Source organism: Pongo pygmaeus, chromosome 12 (assembly GCF_028885625.2).
Source record: "Pongo pygmaeus isolate AG05252 chromosome 12, NHGRI_mPonPyg2-v2.0_pri, whole genome shotgun sequence".
Classification (NCBI taxonomy): domain Eukaryota; kingdom Metazoa; phylum Chordata; class Mammalia; order Primates; family Hominidae; genus Pongo; species Pongo pygmaeus.
In genome coordinates, this window is record NC_072385.2 from 33,412,221 (window position 1) to 33,437,305 (window position 25,085).

General features: G+C 41.8%; 1 protein-coding gene across 4 annotated transcripts in view; it reads left to right on the forward strand.

The window, feature by feature from the left end:
* Window positions 1-278: 278 nt before the first annotated feature.
* IL18R1 (interleukin 18 receptor 1) overlaps window positions 279-25,085 on the forward strand; it is a 43,519-nt gene continuing 18,712 nt past the window's right edge. Inside the window, exons 1-6 of one of the 4 annotated variants that reach the window (XM_054475740.2) lie at window positions 309-772; window positions 931-1,050; window positions 7,245-7,330; window positions 12,420-12,663; window positions 16,541-16,706; window positions 20,488-20,644. In XM_054475740.2, the coding sequence (XP_054331715.1) occupies window positions 7,273-7,330; window positions 12,420-12,663; window positions 16,541-16,706; window positions 20,488-20,644 (625 nt within the window). In that variant the 5' untranslated portion in view covers window positions 309-772; window positions 931-1,050; window positions 7,245-7,272. Of the gene's footprint in view, window positions 1,051-7,244; window positions 7,331-12,419; window positions 12,664-16,540; window positions 16,707-18,521; window positions 18,579-20,487; window positions 20,645-25,085 lie in introns of those variants that run through there. The other 3 variants (XM_054475741.2, XM_054475742.2, XM_054475743.2) reach the window with 3 other exon arrangements.

Here is a 25,085-nt window from a genome sequence, read left to right on the forward strand (position 1 = left end):
ACATTTTGCTTGTCGGCTATGGGTTTCCCTTTCCCTTTCGTTTAATAACAGTTCTGCCACAAAATAAAAATCTAGAAACACACATTCCCCTTTGGCCTCCTTAAGAAAAATTAAAACTTCAACAATTGCACCCCTCTCTGTTACTTGCCCATAGTGAACCCCCATCCTTCTGGGAAAGCAAAAAGCCTGGGGCGCACTTGTGTACTTGAGACGCGGAACCCCTCTCATCTTTGGCTTCCCCCGGGGACGCCTCTTCCTCCCTCAGCCCTCCCCTCCTCTTCCTCTGAAGAGCCGGGCGGCCGCTGCGGCCAGCGGTCCTCCCTCCTGGCATCCTATGCTGTGAACCGCGGCCTGCAGGGTGCTTGCGAGCGGCCAGGGCGCGCCCCCTTCCGGCCCTGCAGGTCACCCGGCTACAGCCCGGGTTTTCCCGGGACCCGCGCCGCGCGGCTGGGGAGGAAGCGCCAGACGCCTGGGGCCCACGCCGTCCGCGGGAAAAGGGCAAGACGCTGGGTTTTCCAGCTGCGACCTTTGGACCCCGCGATCCAGTAGCTCCGGTAACTCCACGCGGGGCGCCTGGGTAGAGGAGCCGGTCCTGGAGCACGACTACGAGGAGCACCCGGACCGGAGGGCCCCCAGACCGGGACCCCCAAGTCAGGGAGGATTCTACGCCCGGGAGCGCCCCAGACTGACAGCGCCCCAGACCGCTACACTCCCGGACCTGGAGCTTCGCCCGACCGCGGGCAGTGCCCACCTGCAGCCTCTACTGGCCGGGGTTAGCAGCCAGGAGCTGCCAGACGCCTGACATTCTTCTTTCTTTCTGTTCCTACTCTTTTTCTTTCTTTCTTTTTTTTTTTTTTTTTGTTTGTTTTTGTAGCCCTCTCTGGGTGCCTTATCTCTTTAATCACACCTCTATTTCACTTTCCACGGTAGTCACGAGGCGGGGATCGCTGCTTCTCACCTACTTTCTGAACTTGGCCTCCGCAGTCGCGCGACCTGGCGTGAAGGAGGAGCTGCCGCCCCCGCCCCAGCCTCGGGGACGCCTCTCTGAAGGTAAGGGTGGGCTCAGCTGCCACCCGCATCCCCTCCCCACCCCCCAGAGGAAGGGAAGACCACCATCCGGGGAGATAAATTAAGAGAGAGAGAGATAGTGTGTGTGTGAATACGTGTGAATAATTGACGAGACAGCATCCTGTCTTTCTTTGAAAGTATAGTTTTAGAAATTAAGACATCCCCAATTATTTTCTGGAGAGGTGAGAAGGACTGAAATAAATAACAATAGCTGTCATTTTTTAAGTGCTTACTGTGTGCCTGACACGGTAGAAAATTTTTAGATATCTTATTTTCACTTAATCCTCCTAAGGGCCACATGAAGTAGGAACTATTATTATGCTTTAATAAAACGGAGGAAGAATTCCGTCATTTATCCAAGAGTATCCAGCTACAAAGTAGTAGATCCCAGACCCACACCTACTATTTTTCTGATTCCAGAGTCTTTGTCTTTTTTCTGCCTAGCCTTGGGAAGTTAAAATGCCCAGCAGGTTGCATCGCAGTTATCAGACAAATTAATGAGGTGTCAATTGCAGCCAGATACAGAGATCCAAGATTATTGTATTCATTTCACTGACTTCCCTTGCTTCATTCTCAAGACCCTTTGCAAATACTGATTTTGTGTCATACACAGTGCTGCTATTGGGAGCATGCCTCTCAACCTCAGGGCCTTGGATGGGCTAAGAGGGGTAAATTTGGGGAACTGGGTTTGTGCAGGTTCTGGGGACAGCGTGTTCCCTCTCCCTGCACAAATACACATCCAAAGGCTGAGAACTAAGGCTAAGGTCTAGGAACGCTGATTGAAAAGGCAGGGTCTATAATCCCAGCACTTTGGGAGGCTGAGGTGGGCGGATCTTGAGGTCAGGAGATAGAGACCATCCTGGCTAACATGGTGAAACCCTGTATCTACTAAAAATACAGAAAATTAGCCAGGCATGGTGGCATGCATCTGTAATCCCAGCTACTCGGGAGGCTGAGGCAGGAGAATCGCTTGAGCCTGGGAGGCAGAGGTTGCAGTGAGCGGAGATTGTGCCACTGTACTCTAGCCTGGGCGACAGAGCGAGACTCCATCTCAAAAAAAAAAAAAAAAAAAAGAAAGAAAAGACAGGGTCCCTGCCTTCAGGGACCTCACCAGAGAGTGGGAGCTAGTCCAGGAATGATGGAAACACCTGCGGAGTGATGGAGACGGGCTTGGACATGGGCATATGCCATTTGGGGCTGTTGCAGTTGGAGAGCTTCCTTGAGAAGGCAAATATTGAGCCAAGTTGAAAGGACTCTAGGGACCTGGCATCTGGGAGAAGTGGGGAGGGTGGCCCAGGTAGCACAGGCATAGGCAGATTTGGGGGGAAGCATAAGGCTAACAACAGACACTTGTGTGACAAGGACTATGAGGTGGCATTGATTTTCTTGGCCTTACAGATGAGAAGCCAAATTCCACACAAATTCTTTTGTTTGTTAGAGTTTAAACGTGTGTGTATGTTATGCCCCAAGATCATTTTCTCCTCTTTGCATTTGGTTGTTTTATCATCTCACAGGCTGAGTAAAACGACTATGCATGGAACACTGTAGAAGAAAAATTATATTTAAAAAAAACTGGTGTTATGATTTTCATCCAGGCATTTTGTCTCAGGAGTTGCTCGATTGCATGTGTTGCTAATGAGTGATTTATATTGAGACATCTACATTTATTCATGAATGTCCTTGTGAATAGCTGTAATCTGAGGCTGGCCATTTCATTTCCTCGAATCTCAGGTTCCTCATTAGAAAGAGCTTTGAAATGGCTCTTTCCCTGTACATTGCGTGTTTTTGTGAATTACTTTTAGAGAAAGGTCAGTTTCTCAGGGTGGGGCCCATAAACAAGGGCAACTGGGAAGAGCCAGGGGTTCAGGTGACTGTTTGGACCCTGTGGAAGGGCTTTTTACTGTGCTGCCTTGGGAGACAGAGTGGTCAACTTGGATCTGACCTTAAGCCTAGGTCACCAAATTTTTGAAGGAAATTTTTTTTTCATTTAGAGAAAACTTCATGCCTTTGGGTGATTTAGGTAAGTTTGTGACTATTCGTTATGTGTGTGTACACACACGTACGTACATATGTACAAGCACAAATATTTAATATGTCTTAGACACATCAAATATATGCATTTAAGATGTATTAAATGTATTTTCCTAAGAATACAAATAAGTGCCCTACATCGGCGGCTCTCTACCTGACTGTACATTAGAGTCACCTGCGGAGTTCTGAGGACTCAGGATGCCCAGTCTGTCCTCCAGACCGCTGGGTGGAGCCCGGGCATCATTATTTTTTTCCAAACTTGGGTGAGAACTGGTGGCCTAGACTTCACATTAGTTGCTAAAACATACTTTCCAAGATATCATGCTTTAAAAAGCATTTCAAAAGTAGATTATGCAGATGTGCCAATGGATCAGATGATCACCTAGATTCAAAATTATGTATATTTTATGGATTTAATTCATTCAATAATTCAGCAAATAACAAAGAAACAAGCAGACATAAAGTGAAAATATGGCAGTGATAAGTGCTATGAATAGAAAAACTAAACGTGGGAGGGTAGAGGAACATTGGTGTGTGTGAGCATGTGTGTGTGTGTATGTGTGTGCATGTGTGTGTTTGCATTTGGGCAAGCATGCTGTGCTAGACTTTCAGTAGAGTGCTCAGGGAGGACCTGTACATTATAAGCTAGTGTCAGCAAACCGTAGGGGAAATACAGGATTATTTAATTAACAATAGAGAAGTAATTAGTAGGTATTTGAGGAAAGTAAGTTTAGTTACTCCCTATCTTCATGTCAGTCAAGAAAATTAATTGTTGGTGGATGAAAAAAGTTAAATATAAAAACAAAACAAAACAATACTGAGCCATAAAAATGAAGAAACTACGTAAGCATCTATTTGACTACCAACAGGAAAGGATATTCTGCACTTAAAAGTAATGAAAATATCTCAAAGCAAAAGAATGATCGGTTTGACTACATCAATATAAAATTTGTCATATATTAGCATAACAAAAGAGAGAAGGTAAACAACAAGTTAGACAAACATCTGAGAACTGGACAAAAGATATAAAGAGATGGTTCATAAACATGAAAATAAAATGGCTGATAATAAGTGATTAATATTTGCCTCATTTATACCCAAAGAAATGCAAATTCAGAAAACAATGAGATAACATTTTTCCATTTTGGCTGTCTAATTACATTTGAAAAGTAAAGCTGCTCAGTGTGCTTCTGGGTGTGGTCGATAGCTGCTGTCTTGTGTTATTGAGTGAGAGAATATGAATATTGCAACATTTCTGGAATGCAGTTTGGCAGCGTGCGTCTGTCAGGTTTCAATGTAGTCTTCAACTCAATCACTGTACTGCCATCGAGTAGCATCCAGGAAATAATAAGAACTGTAGACAAATAATAATAGCTAACATTTAAATGGTATCACCATTCACCAGACACTTGCAATAGTAACTCATTTAACTTTCACATCAGCTCCAGGAGATGGTATTATTATCCCCTTCTACAGATAAGAAAATTGAGGCACAGAACAGGTAAGTCAGTTGCCCACAGTCGGTTAGCTGGTAGACGGTAGAATGGAGATTCAAATCCACCCAGGCTGCCACCTGAGCCCGTACTGCAAAAAAAACTGAGCTATCCTGTCTTACCTGTGAAGACGGTCATGTGATTATCTCATAATACATCTGGTAAATGATAATATATCCACATGAAGTAATATTAGGTGGCAATTAGAATGGTTTTAACAAAGAGTTTTGTGACACAGGAAAAATGCTCATTATGTAATATTAAGTGGAAATGCAGGATATGCAATCATTCAAACATCTTTTTTTTTTTGAGAAGGAGTCCTTGCTCTGTCGCCCAGGCTGGAGTGCAGTGATGAGATCTCGGCTCACTGCAAGCTCCGCCTCCCGGATTCACATCATTCTCTTGCCTCAGCCTCCTGAGTAGCTGGGACTACAGGCGCCTGCCAACATGCCTGGCTAATTTTTTGTATTTTTAGTAGAGACGGGGTTTCACCGTGTTAGCCAGGATGGTCTCAGTCTCCTGACCTTGTGATCCGCCCATCTCGGCCTCCCAAAGTGCTGGGATTACAGGCATGAGCCACTGCGCCCGGCCAAACATCTTAATTATGTGACAACATTTATAAAAAGTACAAGAAAACATGCTAAAATGTTATACATGTTGAGATTATTTTCTTCTTTCAGTCTTCATTTTGTAAATCTCCTACATTGAGTGTAAATTGCTTTAGAAATCAGAAAAACTTTAAAAAGAAAGAAACTTAAGAGTTATGGAAAAGCAAAAATATTGATATTAAACATAACAATTAAAAACCATTAAAATTCTTACTTGTGAGACATTTAACATTTATATTCTTCTATGCTTATTAATACTTGCTAGAGTGTCTGTTACATTTATCAGAATAACTCTTTTTCTGGAAATGAATTCATTATTTAATATAACCTTAATCCCTTAAATTCACACATAAAACTTTGTACATTAAAAATTTTACATACACACATCCAAATTTGCAGAATGGTGTGCAAATACCAGCTAATTTTGTATACTGAGATCTTAATATATTTCATATTGAAACTCAGAGTTAACTTGTCAGTTTGCTGAACCATCTCCTAATAACTTTGTCTCTTGGTAGATGTTGAATATTTTTTTAAAAGTGGTGCTTTTTATAAGGTTATGTCAGTCTTAATCAGAGTGACATAAAGGAAATAACATTTTTTATTCTATCCAAGCTAAAAGAATAGGCAGAGTTAATAATAAAATGTGTGTGGAGGTAGCGGGGGAGGTTTCAAACCATAGAACTGGTCTAATTTGATTATGCTTAGTTGGTACTTTCCATTCATACTTGTTTCTTTGGCCTTTACATTATTGATTATTATCTCTTGGAAATTCCACCAAATATTTGGTGATTTTTCCATAAGGATGGATGTGAATTGTTTGGCAGCTTAGCCATTAAACTTTATCCTGGATTCAGGCATTGACAACCCTATTTTTAGGATGGAAGATGAGTAGTTGTTGGTGAGAAGGGAATTATTCTGAGCTGAGAAGCTGCCATGCACTCAGGAAGTTTCCATAGATGGTTTAAGTCTCCAAGCCTTAGATGGTTTAATCACTCAATAATTCCAGAGGCAGGCCTTTTTATCATCTCCGTTTTGGTAATAACCAAACAGGCTCTAAGACTTGCTCAAGTTTTGCACAGCTTGTCAGGACTCAAACTGGAGTGGCAGCCCAGGTTTGTGTGTTTCTGAAACCAGACTCTGCCATCAGGCTGTGCTCCCTGCACTCAGGATGGTAAACAAGGGATATGGTGTTGTTTATGCAGTATGTAGACTGTGGTCTCCACTGTGGGGGATCCTTCCTCCACTGGGCTCTTAAAGTTGTCATCAGAAGTCCGAATGCTAGGCTGTAGTAGGATCAAAGTTCAATGCAGATCTTAGTTCCACTGGGTCACAGTCAATGTAAAGGAGGGGTCTGGAGTGTAGGAGACTGTCACTTCATCTCTCCATTTCCCTAAAGTAAACTCATATGGGCAGCCACAGACACACGCAAACACATGCACACACCTATGCCTCAGTGACATATGTTAGTGAGTGCTGGCCATGTGCTAGGCGTCGTGCTGGATTTTAGTGATACAGTGAAGAGCAAAATAGACTTAGTGCCTAGAATTATGAAACCTACGTTCTGAAGGAGGAAGATGGATTTTTAAAAATTCAACCCTAGATGAAGATCTCATTACAATTCAGGAACAATTTGATGTGAAAACACACACACACTCTCTTACATGGGCAGAACTGCCATACATAGCTCAGCATGTCACAGATTGTTTATTCATAGAATGGTAATATTTGTAGCAGTACTATTGTTCTCAACTTTGACCTTGGAAGCAGCGTTTAGTAGACCAGGCCTGAAATTCATCAGACTCTGTTGTATCAGAAAAATAAATTATCAGAGATTTCTTCCAGAAGAAAAACTTCATTGCTTTGAAATTTTATTAATTTTATATGGCTGAAAGTTCTGAGAATTGGTTACTATATTAAGGATTATAAAAATCTTCTAGGTTGGTTTTTTAAAAATCTGTGTGCCAGAACATTTTTAAACCTTCATAAGATAGGCACACTTTTGTGAAGGCTTTGGCTGAATCTGTTTTATTCTGTTTTTCAGAGAAGCCATTTGAAGCAGAATCAAAAGCATGAATTGTAGAGAATTACCTTTGACCCTTTGGGTGCTTATATTTGTAAGCACTGCAGGTAAGTGATTATACATATTCTCATACATATTTCATTAGTAATCGAGGAAGAATGTCAAAGTTTTTTTTTTATGTGGTGGCTACTGAAGATGCTGAATTTATTCAGAAAAGAAAAGATTCTGCAGTCTGAGTTCATGTAGTGAGAGCAGAGTGGAAAACTTGCATCTTGAAATAAATTGCATTTGTCTGAGGTGAAAATTTATTTCATGTTATTTGAAACTGAGGAGGTGGCAGCCATCTTTATTATTGGGTTTTAGGAAGTTTGAAACACACTTTCTCCTTCCTGAGAGGGAGGCAAAGATTCATCTCATTATTTAGGTAATAATGAGAAAAGTAAATGACAAATGTATTAGACAGCTTAAAAAAATTAAAGTGAGATGGAATATACAAAAAAGAGACTGGCTAGACCAAGGAGCTCAAGTAGGCTTCATAGTAGATGTCAAATACCAATTTTAATTTATTAGCAGTGATTGCCTAGAGTTGTTTTTTTTCTTTTTAATTGAGAAGGATTCTCAGATTCCATTGTTTAGCGTTCCATGATTGAATAGCAAGGCATTCCTTAGGCTTTGGGGGAGAAAGTGGGAGCACAAATATTAATTTGCCTTGATCTATTATCTAGGAGAGGGAAACACATGGGCTCATCTCCCTACTTTGATAATTACTGCTGAAGAGAGAGCTGAATTAAGCTTTTGGTACTTTCAAATAACCCAGGTCCAATCTCAGGGTTTATTTACTTATGTGAATCCATTTATTATTGAGATCCCTGCAATACAACCCTACCCAGATGGTAAAGGAATGAGGTAGATCTTCGTTTTTTTATATGTAATGATCTGTCAGAAACAAGTGAGTGGAAAAACAAGGTGCAGGAAAATGTGTCATGAATTCCATGTCCTGCGGGCATACACTAATAGCCTTACTCCTCATTATAATGAGAGCATGTTTCAGGCACAGAAACAGCCATGCAGCCAGTTGTGCCAAGTTGCCAAGCTCCCAGCTGCCTGCCCTGGAGAGCACTTTTCATGAATGTTTCACTCTAGGGAGACATGACAATGTTCTACATGTAGGATTCACTGAACCTGGTTGAGTTTAAGTGACAAAATGCTATGATTGTCCAAACTCAATACAGTTTCAAACACAGACTTTATTCCAAAGGGCAATGGTTGTTGGCACTGCTGGGTTCTTATACTGTGTTTATGGAACAATAGGAGTGCCTGTTTTGGCACTTGGAACTCCACAAACCTTGAATTCCACTTATTTATCCCATCAAGGACCATTTCCAACAAACATTACGGTAATCAACAAAGCCTCTAATGGTAAACCATGATTAGATATCCAAAGCTTCTAGCTGCCTGAGGAGGGGGGTGGTGTGGACTTTCAACTATCAACCTCCTACCACTGGAGAGTGTGTAACTCACATTAAGTTTCTTCAAATGATAATACTTCCAGAGAGCACATGTCCATCCAAACACAGTCATATGTGTTTATAGAAGCTTTTTAAGACAAGCGAAAACCTGAAAACCTAGAAATAAGCCAATATCCAATAGACATTTGTTTAATAAACCAAATCCCCAACATGCATCCTTCTATAAAATGGATAAATTGCCAAATGGTAACACGATTAGATACTACATTACAGTGAGAAAAGAACACATCACTGCTACAGCATGGATGCATTTATAACATAATCATGGACAAATAACCCAGACATAAAGGAGCACATATTGTATGGCCTATGCACTTTATTATATTAACTCTAAAACAGGAAAATAAGTGAACTGTTAATGACTCACCAGGGTTTTGCATGTCAATTGAAGCTGACACCCACATATACACATGTATCACACCTTCTATGTTGAAGTATTAGTATAAAATAGAGATTGTATTGCAACCAGAAAACATGAAGTTGGTGCTCCTTAACTCTTGTGTTTTGTGGTAGATTCGACATCCATGTTTTCAAAGAATGTGTATTAGTCCATTCTCATGCTGCTAATAAAGGCATACTTGAGACTGGGTAATCTATAAAGGAAAGAGACTTTATTGATTCACAGTTCTGTATGGCTGGGGAGGCCTCAGGAAACTTACAATCATAGTGGAAGGGGAAGAAAACATATCCTTCTTCACATGGTGGCATCAAGGAGAAGGCTGAGCAAAAAGGGGAAAAGCCCCTTATAAAAACATCAGATCTTATGAGAACTCACTATCAGGAGCACAGCATGAGGGTAATCTCCCCCATGATTAAATTACCTTCCACCGAGTCCCTCCTATGACACATGGGGCTTATGGGAAATACAATTCAAGATGATTTGGGTTGGGATAGAGCCAAATCATATCATTCCACCCCTGGCCTCTCCCAAATCTCATGATCTCACATTTCGAAACACAATCATGCCCTTCTAACAGTCCCCCAAAGTCTTCACTCATTCCAGCATTAACTCTAAAATCCAAGTCCAAAGTCTCATCTGAGACAAGGCAAGTCCCTTCCTATGAGTCAGTAAATTCAAGAGCAATTTAGTTACTTCCTAGATACAATGGAAGTACAGGCATTGAGTAAATACACCCCTTCCAAATGGGAGAAATTGACTAAAACAAAGGGGCTACTGGCCCCATGCAAGTTCTACATTTAATAGGGCAGTCATTAAACCTTAAAGTTCCAAAATAGTCTCCTTCAACTCCATGTCTCATATCCAGGTCACGCTGCTGCAAGAGGTAGGATCCCATGGCCTTGGGCAGCTATGCTCCTGTGGCTTTGCAGGTTACATCTCCCCTTCTGGCTTCTTTCACGGGCTGGTGTTGTTTCTGGGCTTTTTCAAGTGCATGGTGCAAGCTGTCAGTGAATCTATCATCCTGGGGCCTGGAGAATGGTGGCTCTCTTCTCTTAACTCCACTAGCTGTACCCCAATGGGAACTCTGTATGGGAGCCCCAACACCACATTTCCCTTCCACACTACCCTAGCAAAGGTTCTCCATGAGGGTTCCACCCCTGCAGCAAACTTTTGCCTGGACATCCAGCGTTTCCATACATCCTCTGAAACCTAGGTGTAGTTTCCCCAAACTTCAATTCTTGACTTCTGTGCACCTGCAGGCTCAACACCATGTGGAAGCTGCCAAGGTTTGGGGCTTGCACCCTCTGAAGTCACAGCCCCACCTGGTATCTTGGCCTGTTTTAGCAATGGCTGGAGGGGTAGGATGAAGGGCACTAAGTCCCTAGGCTGCACACAGAAGGGGGCCCTGGGCCCATCCCAGGAAATCATTTTTTCCTGTTAGGCCTCTGGGCCTGTGATGGGAGGGTCTGCCATGAAGATCTCTGACATACCCTAGAGGCATTTTTCCCATTGTCTTGGCAATTAACATTTGGGTCCTCATTTCTTATGCAAATTTCTGCAACCAGCTTTAATTCTGTGCCTCCCATCCCTGCGAACATGGATTTTTCTCTCCTACCACATCCTCAAGCTGTGAATTTTCCAAATGCTTATGCTCTGTCACCTCTTGAATGATTTGCTCTTTAGAAATTTCTTCTTCCAGATAATCATCTCTCAAGTTCAAAGTTCCATAGATCTCTAGGACAAGGGCAAGATGCAAATAATCTCTTTGCTAAAACATAACAAGAGTCACTTTTGCTCCAGCTCCCCAAAAGTTTCTCATCTCCATCTGAGACCTCCTCAGCCTGGACTTTATTGTCCATAACATTATCAGCATTTTGGTCAAAGCCATTTAACAAGTCTTTAGGAAGTTCCAAACTTTTCCATATTTTCTTATCTTCTTCTGAGCCCTCCAAACTGTTCCAACCTCTGCCTGTATGCAGTTCCAAAGTCACTCCCACATTTTGGGTATCTTTACAGTAGCACACCACTCCTGGTACCAATTTACTGTATTAGTCCATTCTCACACTGCTAATAAAGGCATACCTGAGACCAGGTAATTTATAAAGGAGAAAGATTTAATGGACTCAGTTCTTCAGGGCTGGGGAGGCCTCAGGAAACTTACAAAAGGGGGAAAAGCCCCTTATAAAACCATCAGATCTCATGAGAACTCACTCACTATCATGAGAACAGCATGAGGGTGACTGCCCCCATGATTAAATTCAAGATGAGGTTTGGTTGAGGACACAGCCAAACCATATCAGAATACTTCTATCACATCACTTCCTCTTTATGTTGTGGTTAACAATTTTGAGTTAAAACCAGACTGCTGTTTTGAGAAACAAACCCTGACTATAGAGAGGGCATTCTGTCCATGTCCTAAGGGAAATGTTTCATTCAATTTAAATACTCTCATCCTCAAAATGTGGTAAAAATGCACCTGAGAGTCACTGGAGGGTAGATTATGAGAAAGACCCATTAATGCTGAACTTGAAGTACCACAAGTGCAAAAAGAGGGAAAGGAGCACCTATCCTGTGTAGATGAGGGTCAGATATATTTCCAAAGCCAGAGAATCTGGGTCAATTGAGAAAGAGAGAAAGTGACAGATATGCAAATTTGGATTGATATTATATTAATGAATTCTTGATTATCCACATGGTGATCTACAGTAATAATAAATGTACACACACCGTAAGTTACATAGGCACACCTTTAATCATCCCCACACTTGCTAGGGAATGTTAGATAGGCAGGGTGAATGCAAGATGAGTGAGATTTCTGATGGTGCAGAGGAAGAACGCCAAGGTTGCTAGGTTTCTTGTTTTCTTTTCTACTGAGACTCCTCAGCAGGGTATGTTTTGAGGTAGGTATGGCAGCACTGTGACTTCTGTGGCTTTCCTTATGAAGAAGTTGTAATGTGTAATATTTCTTCTAAGAGATGACACAATTATCAGTCTTCTAGCTATGGTTGGTTAAGTTCTGATACCTTCCTGTTGGGGAGAAACTGTCAGAAGTTGTGTTTTCATCTATGTTCTGAAAGTGCCTTATCCTTTCTAGTGTTGGAAAGATTGATGCAAAAATAAAGAACCCACAGGAAAGTGACACCAAGATTTCTCAGGACTTTCTTACTAACGTTGCTTCTTCACCTAATGCATTAGGAGACCAAAAAAAGTTACATTTGTCATTTTGGTTTTTGTTTTTATTCATTTTACTTTACTAATCTTTTGAAGAATCTTGTACTTCACGTCCCTACATTACTGTGGTTGAAGGGGAACCTTTCTATCTGAAACATTGCTCGTGTTCACTTGCACATGAGATTGAAACAACTACCAAAAGCTGGTACAAAAGCAGTGGATCACAGGAACGTGTGGAGCTGAACCCAAGGAGTTCCTCGAGAATTGCTTTGCATGATTGTGTTTTGGAGTTTTGGCCAGTTGAGTTGAATGACACAGGATCTTACTTTTTCCAAATGGAGTGAGTAAACCTTTCTTTTTAAAATATATTTCACAGCCCTCTTGTCCTTTGTTCAGCAACTCAAATATGCAGTAATCTGAAAGGTCAGATAATCAGCACATCTTTTTCTTTCCTACTCTTCCTACGACATGAAATACATTCTTTTTTATGGAATAAAATAAGTTTATCTCTCTCTGCTTATTTTCTTAGTGACCTTAATGAAAGGAGATTACCTTGATAGGATTTTCTTTTAGGGGATCCTTACCAATGATAAGTGATGACTGCATGAAAGTCAGTTTTAAAATTCAGCTGCTCCTGTTGTCTACATGCCCCCAGTCAAATGAAATCAGCAGCTCAGACTTCACGATAATATTAATGTGTTGTGAATGGGGCAGTGTCAGCTTCCTGGGTGGCATCCTTGGTGGGGAGCAGGGATGGGGTTGATGCAGACACACACTAGTCCAGTCTGCAGGGGCTCACTGGGAGCCAGGTGGCAGTGCTAGTGGAGGAAGTGTGTGGCTGGCAGCCAATTGCAACCCACAGCTGGGGGCAGTGAGAGAGGGCAACACGGAAGGGCTTTGCATTTTACTCATGAGGTGGCCCTAGATTGTGCCAGGATACTCATAATTGGGTTGCATAACTTCCATGAAAAGAGCGCAGCCAACTGAAAGCATCACCCACACTTACCGAACATGTTTCTTTTTAGATGTACCTACCTACATATGTAGGTATTTTTATAGAGACTTGAGACTGACCTGTAGGAAATAGCTCAGGGCCAGCTGAAGGTGATGGTGTGTAGATTTCATATGTAGCAGATTTCTTTTAGAAGCACTTCTAGAGTGAGTCCTGATCATTATCAACCATGCTGTTGAGAGCAGAGTGAGCTATCACTGTGAAGCCTTGGTAGCACTTCCGTGGTTTTGCACCAAATTAGGTCATTTTTGTTTGTTTTTATATATAGGAACTCTCAGGCATCAGAAAAAAATTAAATAACTCTTTTGATAAAAACCAATACATCTTTAGGTGACCTTTTAAGAGTGATAATTACAGAAATGGGTCACAACTGGGATTTTTCATAACAAGCTAAGGAAGAATGAATACTCACAAATGGGGTAAAGGAAAAAGAACAACAAACACGGCCCCCCCACCACAAACTTCTGACTCCTGATTGAATGAAGGCACAATTTAAAGGAATAAAGTATTCTGGACAGGGCTGAGAGAGCACGTTGAGAGGAACAGCCAGGCATCTATGATCATCACTTGGAGATAACAGAAGCAAATGGCATTGGCCATCTTTCTGATATGGGTAGTAGAGAATACAGCCTGGCTTAGGTAGTGACAATGGAAGCAAGAGATTGAGGCAGGATTTTAGAGAGGTGTGGAGAGACAGGGTAGCAGACAGGAGACGCTAAGAAAAACGAGGTGTCCCGGAGTGGATATTGGAGACTGATCACTATGAGAGTAAAGTGATGAGGAGAGAAGCAGCTTTGACAATGGCTTTGAAAATAAATGGGATTCTACATGGAAGCAGGTTGTTTTAGACACCCGGGAGCATAGAAGATACAGTCATATTCAAATATAGCATAATTAGTAAGCAGTATTTACTGCAGATGTGTGTGTATACGCATACGTGTTCTAACTTAGGTGTGTAACCCTTTGTAGTTTGATGTGGGATCTATCAGTGAACAGACTTTACACCTGAAAATTTCCCATTAGAACAGTAATTCTTTAATTTTTAGGAGTACATTGCTAATAATCAAATGCCACTGAGGACTGATAATTTAATCCTGCAGTGAAAATCACTTTATCCCACCAAATTTTAAGAAAGAAATCAACTAAGAAGGAAGGGGATACAAAAGGGATAGTTTTCAATGATAGAGATGAAGAAATGAAGGTAGAGGGAAATGTACACACAGAAATCTAATAAAACAATCCTAGGCTGACAGGCAGCAAGTTCAGCTTGGTGAGCAGCCTCAGAAGTGGGGGCTGGTGTTTATCCCCTGGTGTGTGTGGACACAAATGAGTGGTTTTCATAACCAGGATGGGCTGGGCCTGCAGCAGGAAAGTGTGGTCACAGCTTTGGGTCAGTTGGCCTCAGTGTTAACCCCAGCCTTGGAGCTCCTGGATGGCAGGTGCAGTGTGTTGTTGATTGTTTCAGTGTTCCCAGCACAGTGTCCTGCACGTGGAGTGTCATCAGTTCTCTAGCATTTGTTGAGTGTTGGGAATTGAGGGTTACAGAGGTAGAGAACAATGTAGTCTGAAAAAATGGGGATATTCATGTACCCTATACCTTTTAAGCAACAAGTCATAGAGATCCAGAAATCTCTATCTCTCCAATTCATTGAGGCTAAAGTTGGGGAGACTTTACAAAAATACACTTGAGAAGAAGGTGCTGCCAATGGGATCCTGAATCCATTTCAAGGGCCAGGTAGCTCTACCATATCCCATGGCCATGGACCCACTGCCTATAACTGTGACAACAGCCTGCCACATTCTCTAGTCATGGCCAATCTTTTATAAATTCATGCCCAAGGTGAAGGGGCCAGATTCACTGGATTGTGAAAGTGTAGAATTGTGTGGAGCACTTCTGGCCTCTGGGGCCAAATAGATGTGCATTTGCATCCTGGCCCCATCTTTTAGCAAGTGTGTGGCCTGAGTGAGTTGTTTAACCAGTCTGAGATTTAGCATTCTCATCTGAGCCTAAGGAAAATAGTCATCTCCCTTGCATGTACATAGTCTAATACCTGGAATTCAGTAAGTGTTAGTCTTTTCTTCCTTCTATCCTATTGTAGACCTAAAGGGGAACTGGAAGAGCCTAAGGTGGGCATAAATGTGTCAGGCATAGAGGATAACTTAAAAACACGTGTCTGCTGTATTTAGCAAATACATCACAGGTGCAGTGGAAGCAAACATCAAATTTGAAACATTTTCTCTTTAAAAACTTCATTTAAAAAATACCGTATTGTTTTCCAATTCTAGATCACCGTTTTTTTTGTTTGTTTGTTTTGTTTTGTTTTGAGATGGAATTTCGCTCTTGTTACCCAGGCTGGAGTGCAATGGCGCGATCTCTACTCACTGCAACCTCTGCCTCCTGCCTCAGCTTCCCGAATAGCTGGGATTACCACACCCAGCTAATTTTTGTAGTTTTAGTAGAGATGGAGTTTCACTACATTGGCCAGGCTGGTCTCAAACTCCTGACCTCGGGTGATCCACCTGCCTTGGCCTCCCAAAGTGCTGGGATTACAGGTGTGAGCCACTGCACCTGGCCTAGTGATAGTCCCGATCACTAATTTCTGATCAGGAGTAACAACAACTATAAAATCTATTCACACTCACTTTTGATCAGTAAGGCATTTAAAGAGCTAATTCAATTACACTGAGGGCAGCAACTCCAGACTTTGATTTATTCAACAGTAAAAGAAGGGGATTGGAACAAATTGCCTTGAGAAACAAAACCTAATGCATATACACACACATTTAGAAAACAATATCAGGAGTTTATAGACCTTTTGAAACCAAAGCCACCCTCGCATCCTGGGCCAAGACTCTCTGAACTTATCCATCAGTGAAGATCACTGACATTGCAAAGATTTGCTTTTCTGACATCCATAATATATTGTCTGCAGTAGGATATGTGCATGTGTGTGTGTGTGCGTGTGTGTGTCTCCGTGTGTAGACTGCTCAGGTTTTCATTTATTACCCCCTGCTCCCATGACAGTTTTTAAAGTTCTTGCTCCTCTGAATCAAGAGGAGGCAGAGCAGGGTTTGCACATCAATGAATCAATCTCTTTAATAAAAATAAAGGAAAAATATTGTAACTGGTTACTAAAGGGAAGATGGGTGATATTTGCAAAGTTTCTGTAGCATTATAAAATACCTTTACACTTTTATTCCATAGAAATTATACTCAGAAATGGAAATTAAATGTCATCAGAAGAAATAAACACAGCTGTTTCACTGAAAGACAAGTAACTAGCAAAATTGTGAAAGTTAAAAAATTTTTGCAGATAACCTGTGAAAACAGTTACTATCAAACACTGGTTAACAGCACATCATTGTATAAGGTAATGCTTTTATAATATTTTAACTTTAAGACTTGATGGAAAAGATAAAATTCCCAAATGAGGGGCTGAGTGCTACCATTTTGGTCTCATAACAAATAAGCTGCCTGATCCCACATGGCTCACTTGCCTTGTTTGAGCCAAGTATCCTCACTGGCTTGCTGTCAAGAGCTGATACATAGTATTAAAATATGTTCCACAGTAGTTTCCCTGGATTTGGTGTTCGATAAATGATCACAGCTTCTTCTCCCACACTCTTCCTTCATTTTCCTTCTCTTTCGATAAGTTAGTTTTTAGGAATGCTAGTTTAAGGATTTCCATTTTCTCCTGTCACATGTACTTAACATGTAAAATTCAATTGTATATGTTTTTCTGAATATATTAGTTCATTTTATAAAATTGGAAATGGTAATGCTTTTATAATATTTTAACTTTAAAACTGAAAAATGAAGAAAGCAAAAATCACTCATAAATCCATCAGAGACTTTTTTCTTCTGTGAAGTATCTGCTTTTTAAAAGCGGTATGTTTTTTTTTGTGTGTTTTTCCCTCTAATAATTATGTTGTGACTATCCCTTCAAATCTTTAAATGATCTTCTAAACATGGGCTTTCAGTTTTTATGTGCCTGGTTTCATCTAACTAACCCCCTTGTTTCATCTAACTAATCCCATTGTTATTGGACATTTGTGAATTGCCTATTTTTCACTATTATTTAAAGGCTAAAATGAATACCACTTCCACAGATCCTTGGGTGTTTATCTAATTTGTCCTTCAACCAAATCCCTAAATGTAGAATTACTGGATCAAAGGCTGTGAGCATGTTTTTATGTCTTTTTCTTCACACTATCAAACTCGTCTCCAGGGAGCTCTGCCAATTTTACCCCACACTTGAAAAAAGAATCTCAATTTTTTGTCACCTCCACAACACTGGGAAATAATGCTCCTAGAATGCTTAAAATTTGATATGAAAAATTTCTAAAACTCCTAGTGGTTTTTTCACTTTTCTTAGTAATAAATTAAACTTTTGTATATATTTATCGCATTACTGCAATCAGGCAATTTTGTGGGTTGCCTGTTTATTTTTTTCTGTTTTCTTCAGTTGGCATACCTTTTACCTGTAGAATTTTAAAAGCTCTTATACACCATAGAATACTATGCAGCCATAAAAAAGGATGAGTTCATGTCCTTTGTAGGGACATGGATGAAGCTGGAAACCATCATTCTCAGAAAACTAACCAGAAATAGAAAAACAAACACTGCATGTTCTCACTCATAAGTGGGAGGTGAACAATGAGAACACATGGACACAGGGAGGGGAACATCACACACTGGGGCCTGTTATGGGGGGTGGGGGGGTAGGGGATGGATAGCGTTAGGAGAAATACCTAATTTCTGAGATTGATGGGTTCAGCAAACCACCATGGCACGTGTATACTTACGTAACAAACCTGCACATTCTGCACATGTAACCCAGAACTTAAAAGTATAATAAAAAAAAAAGCTCTTTTAGACCACCCTATAGGAATTATGTATACACATACATAGTGTGTGTGAGTATAGAGTGTGTATGCGTAAAAAACATACACACTCCCATCCACACACACAAACACACACCACAAATTGTGTAGTTCAGGGGTCCCCAATGCCTGGGCCAGTCTCCCTCACTCACATTACCACCTCCTGTGAGGTTAGCTGTGGCATTAGACTCTCACAGGAGCGAGAACCCTATTGTGAACTGTGCATACAAGGAATCTATGTTGCGTGCTCCTTACGAGAATCTAATGCCTGATAATCTGTCACTGTCTCCCATCACCCCCAGATAGGACCACCTAGTTGCAGGAAAACAAGCTCAGGGCTCCACTGATTCTACATTATGGTGAGTTGTACAATTATTTCATTATATATTATAGCGTAATAATAATAGAAATAAAGTGCACAAGAAATGTAATGCACTTGAATCATCCCAAAACCAACCATCCCCCCTCAACCCCTACCCACCCTGGTCCATGGAAAAATTGTCATTCATGAAATCAGTCTCTGTGTCAAAACGGTTGGGGACAGCTGATGTAGTTTATATGGAATAACAAATCTGAATAATGTGACTCTGTCATGGAAACTTTAAAGACCTATAAGAGAGAGTGGTCTGAACAGAACTTGGGAAAGCTGAAGCAAGTGATGATAATATCCTTGAAACTTTTGTTTGTGCCTTATGCTTGAACACTGTTTACTTGTGATTTCCAAAGACAGCTCTTATTTGAAATGTTTTCTAATCATTTGAGTCAGTCCTGAGTTGACTTCACTCTATTTCCCATCAATGTACAAATGTGTTACAGTACATGTAAATTAGTGAGGCTTGGTGTGCTAAGTTTTAAGAAATTCCGTTTGGGTGTGGTGGCTCACGCCTGTAATCTTAGCACTTTGGGAGGCCGAGGCAGGCGGATCACAAGGTCAGGAGATCGAGACCATCCTGGCTAATACGGTGAAACCCCATCTCTACTAAAAATACAAAAAATTAGCCAGCCGCGGTGGCATGCGCCTGTAGTCCCAGCTACTTGGGAGGCTGAAGCAAGAGAATCATCTGAACCTAGGAGGCGGAGGTTGCAGTGAGCCGAGATCGGGCCACTGCACTCCAGCCTGGGGGACAGAGCGAGACTCTGTCTCAAAAAAAAAAAACAAAACAGAAATTCCAAAATGCAGATATTTAAATTAAGAGCATTGGTGCACCAAGGATATTTAGCTAAACAATTGACTACAGGGCTAAGTATTCTAAGCCTGTTGACTGATCATGACTTCACCCGAGAACAAGCAGGCTAAATCAGTAGACAATTGATTGGAAAGGAAAATGAAGAGTCTCTGATCTTTTCTATAGCTTGAAAAAATTAGTTTGGCTTTACAAAATTTTGACTTATACATAAATAATTTACTGATGTGAGGTACACATGTGGGTGCTTCACGGGCACATCTATGCACAATGGGTCTAGCCCCAGTGGCTGCCAGCTCTGAGGGAGAAGTCTGCGGGCAGTAGGTTCTCCTTGCTTCGTGTTTTCAGAAACAGTGTCCAATGGTCAAGGATGGCCATTCAGCCCCCAGCCTTCCCATGTGGTCCCTGCATGGCTCTTGGACCTACCTCTGGGTGTCAGATGTGCTGGATTGAAGAAAGTGGCTTTATTACAATTAGTATTAATTCCTGTGACATGTATGGAAATGTGTGTGTGAGAGAGAGACGTTTGAGTGTACCTATGGATTTGAATATTGCTGATGCATTCCTAATCAGCTCGCTGGCTTCTGATGGAGGGTGTCAGAGGTGTGAGTGGTCTGCTAGCTACTCATTTTCTGAGTAATTCTCCACCATCCCACTATCCACCCCTGGGATGCATAGTCCAGAATACACAAAATTGGACCGAACGTGTATGAAATACAGTTGTGACTCAAGCAAGGATTTTTGAAGTAGTGTTCTCTCTCTCTCTCTGTCTCTCTCTCCCTGTTTCTCTCTCTCTGCCTGTGTGTAAAAGACAGAGATGAAAGAATATTGATGAAAGCAGCTACAGTGCTCATATTGCCCCATGCTCTACTTCCCAGCATATATTAATAATGATAATCATGCCAACAGCAATGGGACCGCATTTAATTGTTTCAGTAAAAGTAACTGGGACATATATCCAGGAATTGCTACTTTTCATTCTTTTTTCCTTTTTCTCTAAAGATCTTTAACTCAAAAATTTGGATCACTGTAATATCAATTCGGCTTTTACTTAAAGTATTTTAACTTGCTTTATTAAAAACAGAACTGTAAAAAGCTACTACTGGAGAACAATAAAAACCCAACGATAAAGAAGAACGCCAAGTTTGAAGATCAGGGGTATTACTCTTGCGTGCATTTCCTTCATCATAATGGAAAACTATTTAACATCACCAAAACCTTCAATATAACAATAGTGGAAGGTAAGGGAAATCTTAGAATTGGGAAGAAACAGATGTATTTTAGTAAAATGGAATTTTTTCATTCTTCAAAACTGTGTAGGGATTGAGAGTCCACTTAGTTGGGGTTGTGACCACACCACTGGTTCAAATATAAGAGTAAAAATCTTCATTTTTGTGCTCCTCTACTTGGCTAAATAAACCTTTCTTTTTGGCAGGAAATGAAAATCTGTATGAATAAACCTCACATGAGTCAGCTCTCTCTTATATATGAAATTTGTGTAAATTGTAGAATCTTTTGTTGTTGAATTTACATTTTCACTTCACAAATATTTAGTGAAGATATCTATACTCAATAAACTGTACTTAGCACAGGGAGGCAGGGAAGCAAGGAGATATAAGATGAAGTGAGCATTGTACTATTCTCAAGGGATTTGATTATAATCAGGAGAGGCAATAAGCTACATAAAGGTGTATGAAACAGCATCATCTGTGAGGCTGCAAGAGTGCAGGGGGAGGTTGGAGGAAGGACAGATGCAGGAGGCTCCATTTGACCTGGGTCTTAGAGGGGGAGCCTCATGAAGCAGTGACCTGCTGGGGAAAGGGATCTCCACTGGGAGAGTGTAAGGAACACTGATGTGCTGGTGGGAGGGGAGGGATGCTGGACCCAGGCTGTGTGTGCTGGAAGAACAGAATCTTGGGACATTAAAGGTATTTAATTAAACCTCACCCAGTGAAGATATTCATCATAAGACACAGCCAATGATTGATCATCCAGTCCCTTCTTGGGAACTATCAAGGAAATGACCAAATCACACAGCAGTAGTCCAGATTTTAATATCTGATTGTTGAAGTCTTTTTTTTCCATTGAGTCCAAATATCTCTTCTCGTAGCTTCCAACCACTGATCTTGATTTGCCTTCAAGAATTTCACAGATTAAATCTGGCTCCTTCTTAAAATGACAGCTCCTTTCGTGATTTGAAGACAGGTGGCTTATCCAGTCTGGATTTTTTCCCCATCATCCTGAGAAACTGGAAACTGTAACACTTGTGTGGGTGGCTTGCTCAACAAAATCTATGTGCTCACATTTGCTACAGCCTTTGCTTTAGCAACATCTTTCCTCTTCACTACAACCATATAGCTATATACACCCACGTATTGCCACAGAAACAAATTACCCCAAGTTTAGAGTCTTTGGTAAAATCAAGGTTTTGGCAGAATTGCTTTACTTCTGGAGGCTGTAGGGGAAAATGTGTTTCTTTTATTTATTTATTTATTTATTTTTTTTTTGAGATGGAGTCTTGCTCTGTTGCCCAGGCTGGAGTGCAGTGGCGCAGTCTCGGGGTTCACTGTAAGCTCTGCCTCCTGGGTTCATGCCATTCTCCTGCCTCAGCCTCCTGAGTAGCTGGGACTACAGGCACCCACCACCATGCCTGGCTAATTTTTGTATTTTTTTAGTAGAGATGGGGTTTCACCGTGTTAGCCAGGATAGTCTCAATCTCCTAATCTCGTGATCCACCCGCCTCGGTCTCCCAAAGTGCTGGGATTCCAGGCGTCAACCACTGCGCCAGGCTGGAAAATGTGTTTCTTTGCCTTTGCTTTCTCCAGCTTCTAGAGACCACCTGCATTTCTTGGCTTGTGCCACTTCATTTCAGAGCCAAACATATTCGCTTCCCTCACCTCATCTCCTTTTTGACTCTGACCTTTCTGTCTCCCTCTGATGAGGACCTTGAGACAGCATTGTGCCCACCTAGATAATCCAGGGTGATCCCCCTATCTCAAGATCCTTAATTTAATCACATCTAGAGGTTCCTTTTGCCATGTAACATATCGTATTCACAGGAACTCAAGAGTAGGATGTGGGAAACTTCATGGTCTGTTATTCTGCCTGCCACAGCCCAGAACCTGGGAAACCCATAACTGAATTTTTAAACTCAAAAACTTAAATTCTATGTATAATCATCTACCCTAAACTCTCCAACTTTACTTTCCTACATCTATTTTTAATCTCATATAAATCTCTGTTACTTTGATACTTTCAGAACCTACACCCTCTTTCTCACCATCTTTGCTTTCTGCCCACCAGCAGCTCTTTCCTTCCTTCTTTGATGAAGCTGTAGGAATATCCATTATTAAAAGGGTACTTGCTATGGGTCAGGGATAGTGCCAAGTACTGGAGTTGAATCATGTCATATAATCCTCACAACAGCTCTATGAGACTGTGGCCTTGGGTGAGTTAATTTCCTTACTTCCTCTCTGCCTCAGATTCCTCATCATGAAATGGGACAGTAATGGTTCATCCCTCATAGGGTTGGCTGACGATGACTGAGTGAGTGTGTGTACAGCTCTAGGATGCCTCTAGGGACAGTAAGAGTTCTGCTGTAATGACCATCTCCCACTGCTGGGTTCCCAAACCTCACCTGCAGCACAAGCTATTCTTCTCCCATAATTGTCCATCTTATTTTTCGTGTCTTCTTGGAGAATGTCAACTGAGTCTCTCAGGATTCCACTCAAATGTCGCTCCTCCTCCATGCCCCCATGGCTTCCTGTTTGTATTTCTGATTGCTGTCAGAATTGCAATACATGTGTGTCTCTGTCAATAACTTGAAAAGTTTCTGGAAAGGTTTGCTCTGAGTTCTGCTCCTCATCTTTGCATCTTGAATACCTACGACTGGCACTTGGCACATAAAGGTGCTCATTACATGCCTGTTGTGTGCATCACTGAGACAGAGACAACTCCTTCGATGCCACATACAACAAGAAGTCTAGACACTTCACCATCCTGGCTATTTTTCTTTGGATTTGGCAAAGTTTGCCACGAGTCTACAGAAATTAGAGCTTGGAGTTGGGGAGGACAGCCAGGAGGTGTTCTGACCCGTGTTGAGGACAGAGAGGTTCTGAGCTCCCACCTTCTCCTTGCTGTGTCTTTATTACAGTCCCCTTGCCTTCACAGATGGAGATCTCTCAGTTGCTACATAGTGACTGCTGTAGTGGTGGAAAGGTGTGATACCTCTCCTCCTCATCCTAAGGGTCATGGCAGTGTTCCCATAACAAAAGACAGATTACCAAGGGGCAAGCAAGTTTTATGTGACATGGGAGCCTTCAGAAATGAAGACCCTGGGGCCGGGTGTGGTGGCTCACGCCGGTAATCCTAGCACTTTGGGAGGCCGAGGTGGGTGGATCACCTGAGGCCAGGAGTTCGAGACAGGCCTGGCCAACATGGCAAAACCCCATCTCTACTAAAAACAGAAAAATTAGCTGGGCTTGGTGGTGGGCACCTGTAATCCCAGCTACTTGTGAGGCTGAGGCAGGGAGAATTGCTTGAACCCAGGAGGTGGAGGTTGCAGTGAGCCGAGATTGTGCCATTGCACTCCAGCCTGGGTGACAGAGCGAGACTCGGTCTCAAAAAAAAAAAAAAAAAAAAAAAAGGAAAGAAATGAGTACCCCAAGACTCAGGGAAAACCGTTTTTTTCTTTTTAAATGCTTAGGTTCTAGAAGCATGGACAGCCATGTAGAAATGTGATTGGACAAAAGAGTATGACCTAATGCTAATAGACTGAGTGGGGAAATCCAGCAAGACCTGTCCAGATTCTTCTTGGCCTGTCTGTTATATTTCTTTTTCCTGGGTAGAGGGCCGAGGGTCTTAAGACTTACTGTCAGACCAAAGAAGGCCAAAGAATTTATAGCCAGCTCCTAGACAGAAAGGCAGGAGAAGGTTAGAGTCATGCTTCTAGGTTCTATGGCTTACTTTGGGGAAAAGGATTCTAGTTTTTATGATCTGCCTTTGGGAAGAGGGAGCCTGGTTTCTATGACTTGCTTTGGGGAGAATGGGGGCATGAAGCAGGAGGGCAGGAAAAGCTCAGAGAGATGTTGGTTTTGAGGCTGCTTTGAGGCCTTCCAATGTCCTTTAGTTTAAAGTACTCAGCCTGCCAAAACGCCATACTTTGGGGACTGTTTTTGGAGCCCAGGAGTTCCATTGCCTTCAGTTTGTGCTCGTGAATCACAGTCACCTGAATTCCCACTGGGCATCTGCCACTTTCCTGGTCTCGTGCTCTGGCTGATCAGGTGGCGTCTCCTCCTACTGCTGACGACCTCTATGCCATTTTGACTCTGATAGCCTCCTAGGTAGACTGGTCATGTCAAGGGCAGGCACTAAGATGTTGTCTTCCTTCCATGACCTACATGGGACTGCACCCTTCACTTTATACCAGTTGTGCAAACTCAGGGCTGATCTGGGTTTCCAGTGATATAATTTGAGTGTTAGTAGACAGCATCCTTTGCTAAAGATGTCTTTCACGCTGCCCCTTCTCAAGTCTCCCATGTAAGTTTCTGGAGGAAAAAAAATGGATCCAGAGAAAGGTAGTCAGTAGCAGTTTTCCCCCTCACACAGAAATTGCCTCCTGCCCCTTCGTCTTTGAATTCAAGCTGATGTTGCTTCTTACTGTCAGACCTGAGAGTTAGTTCT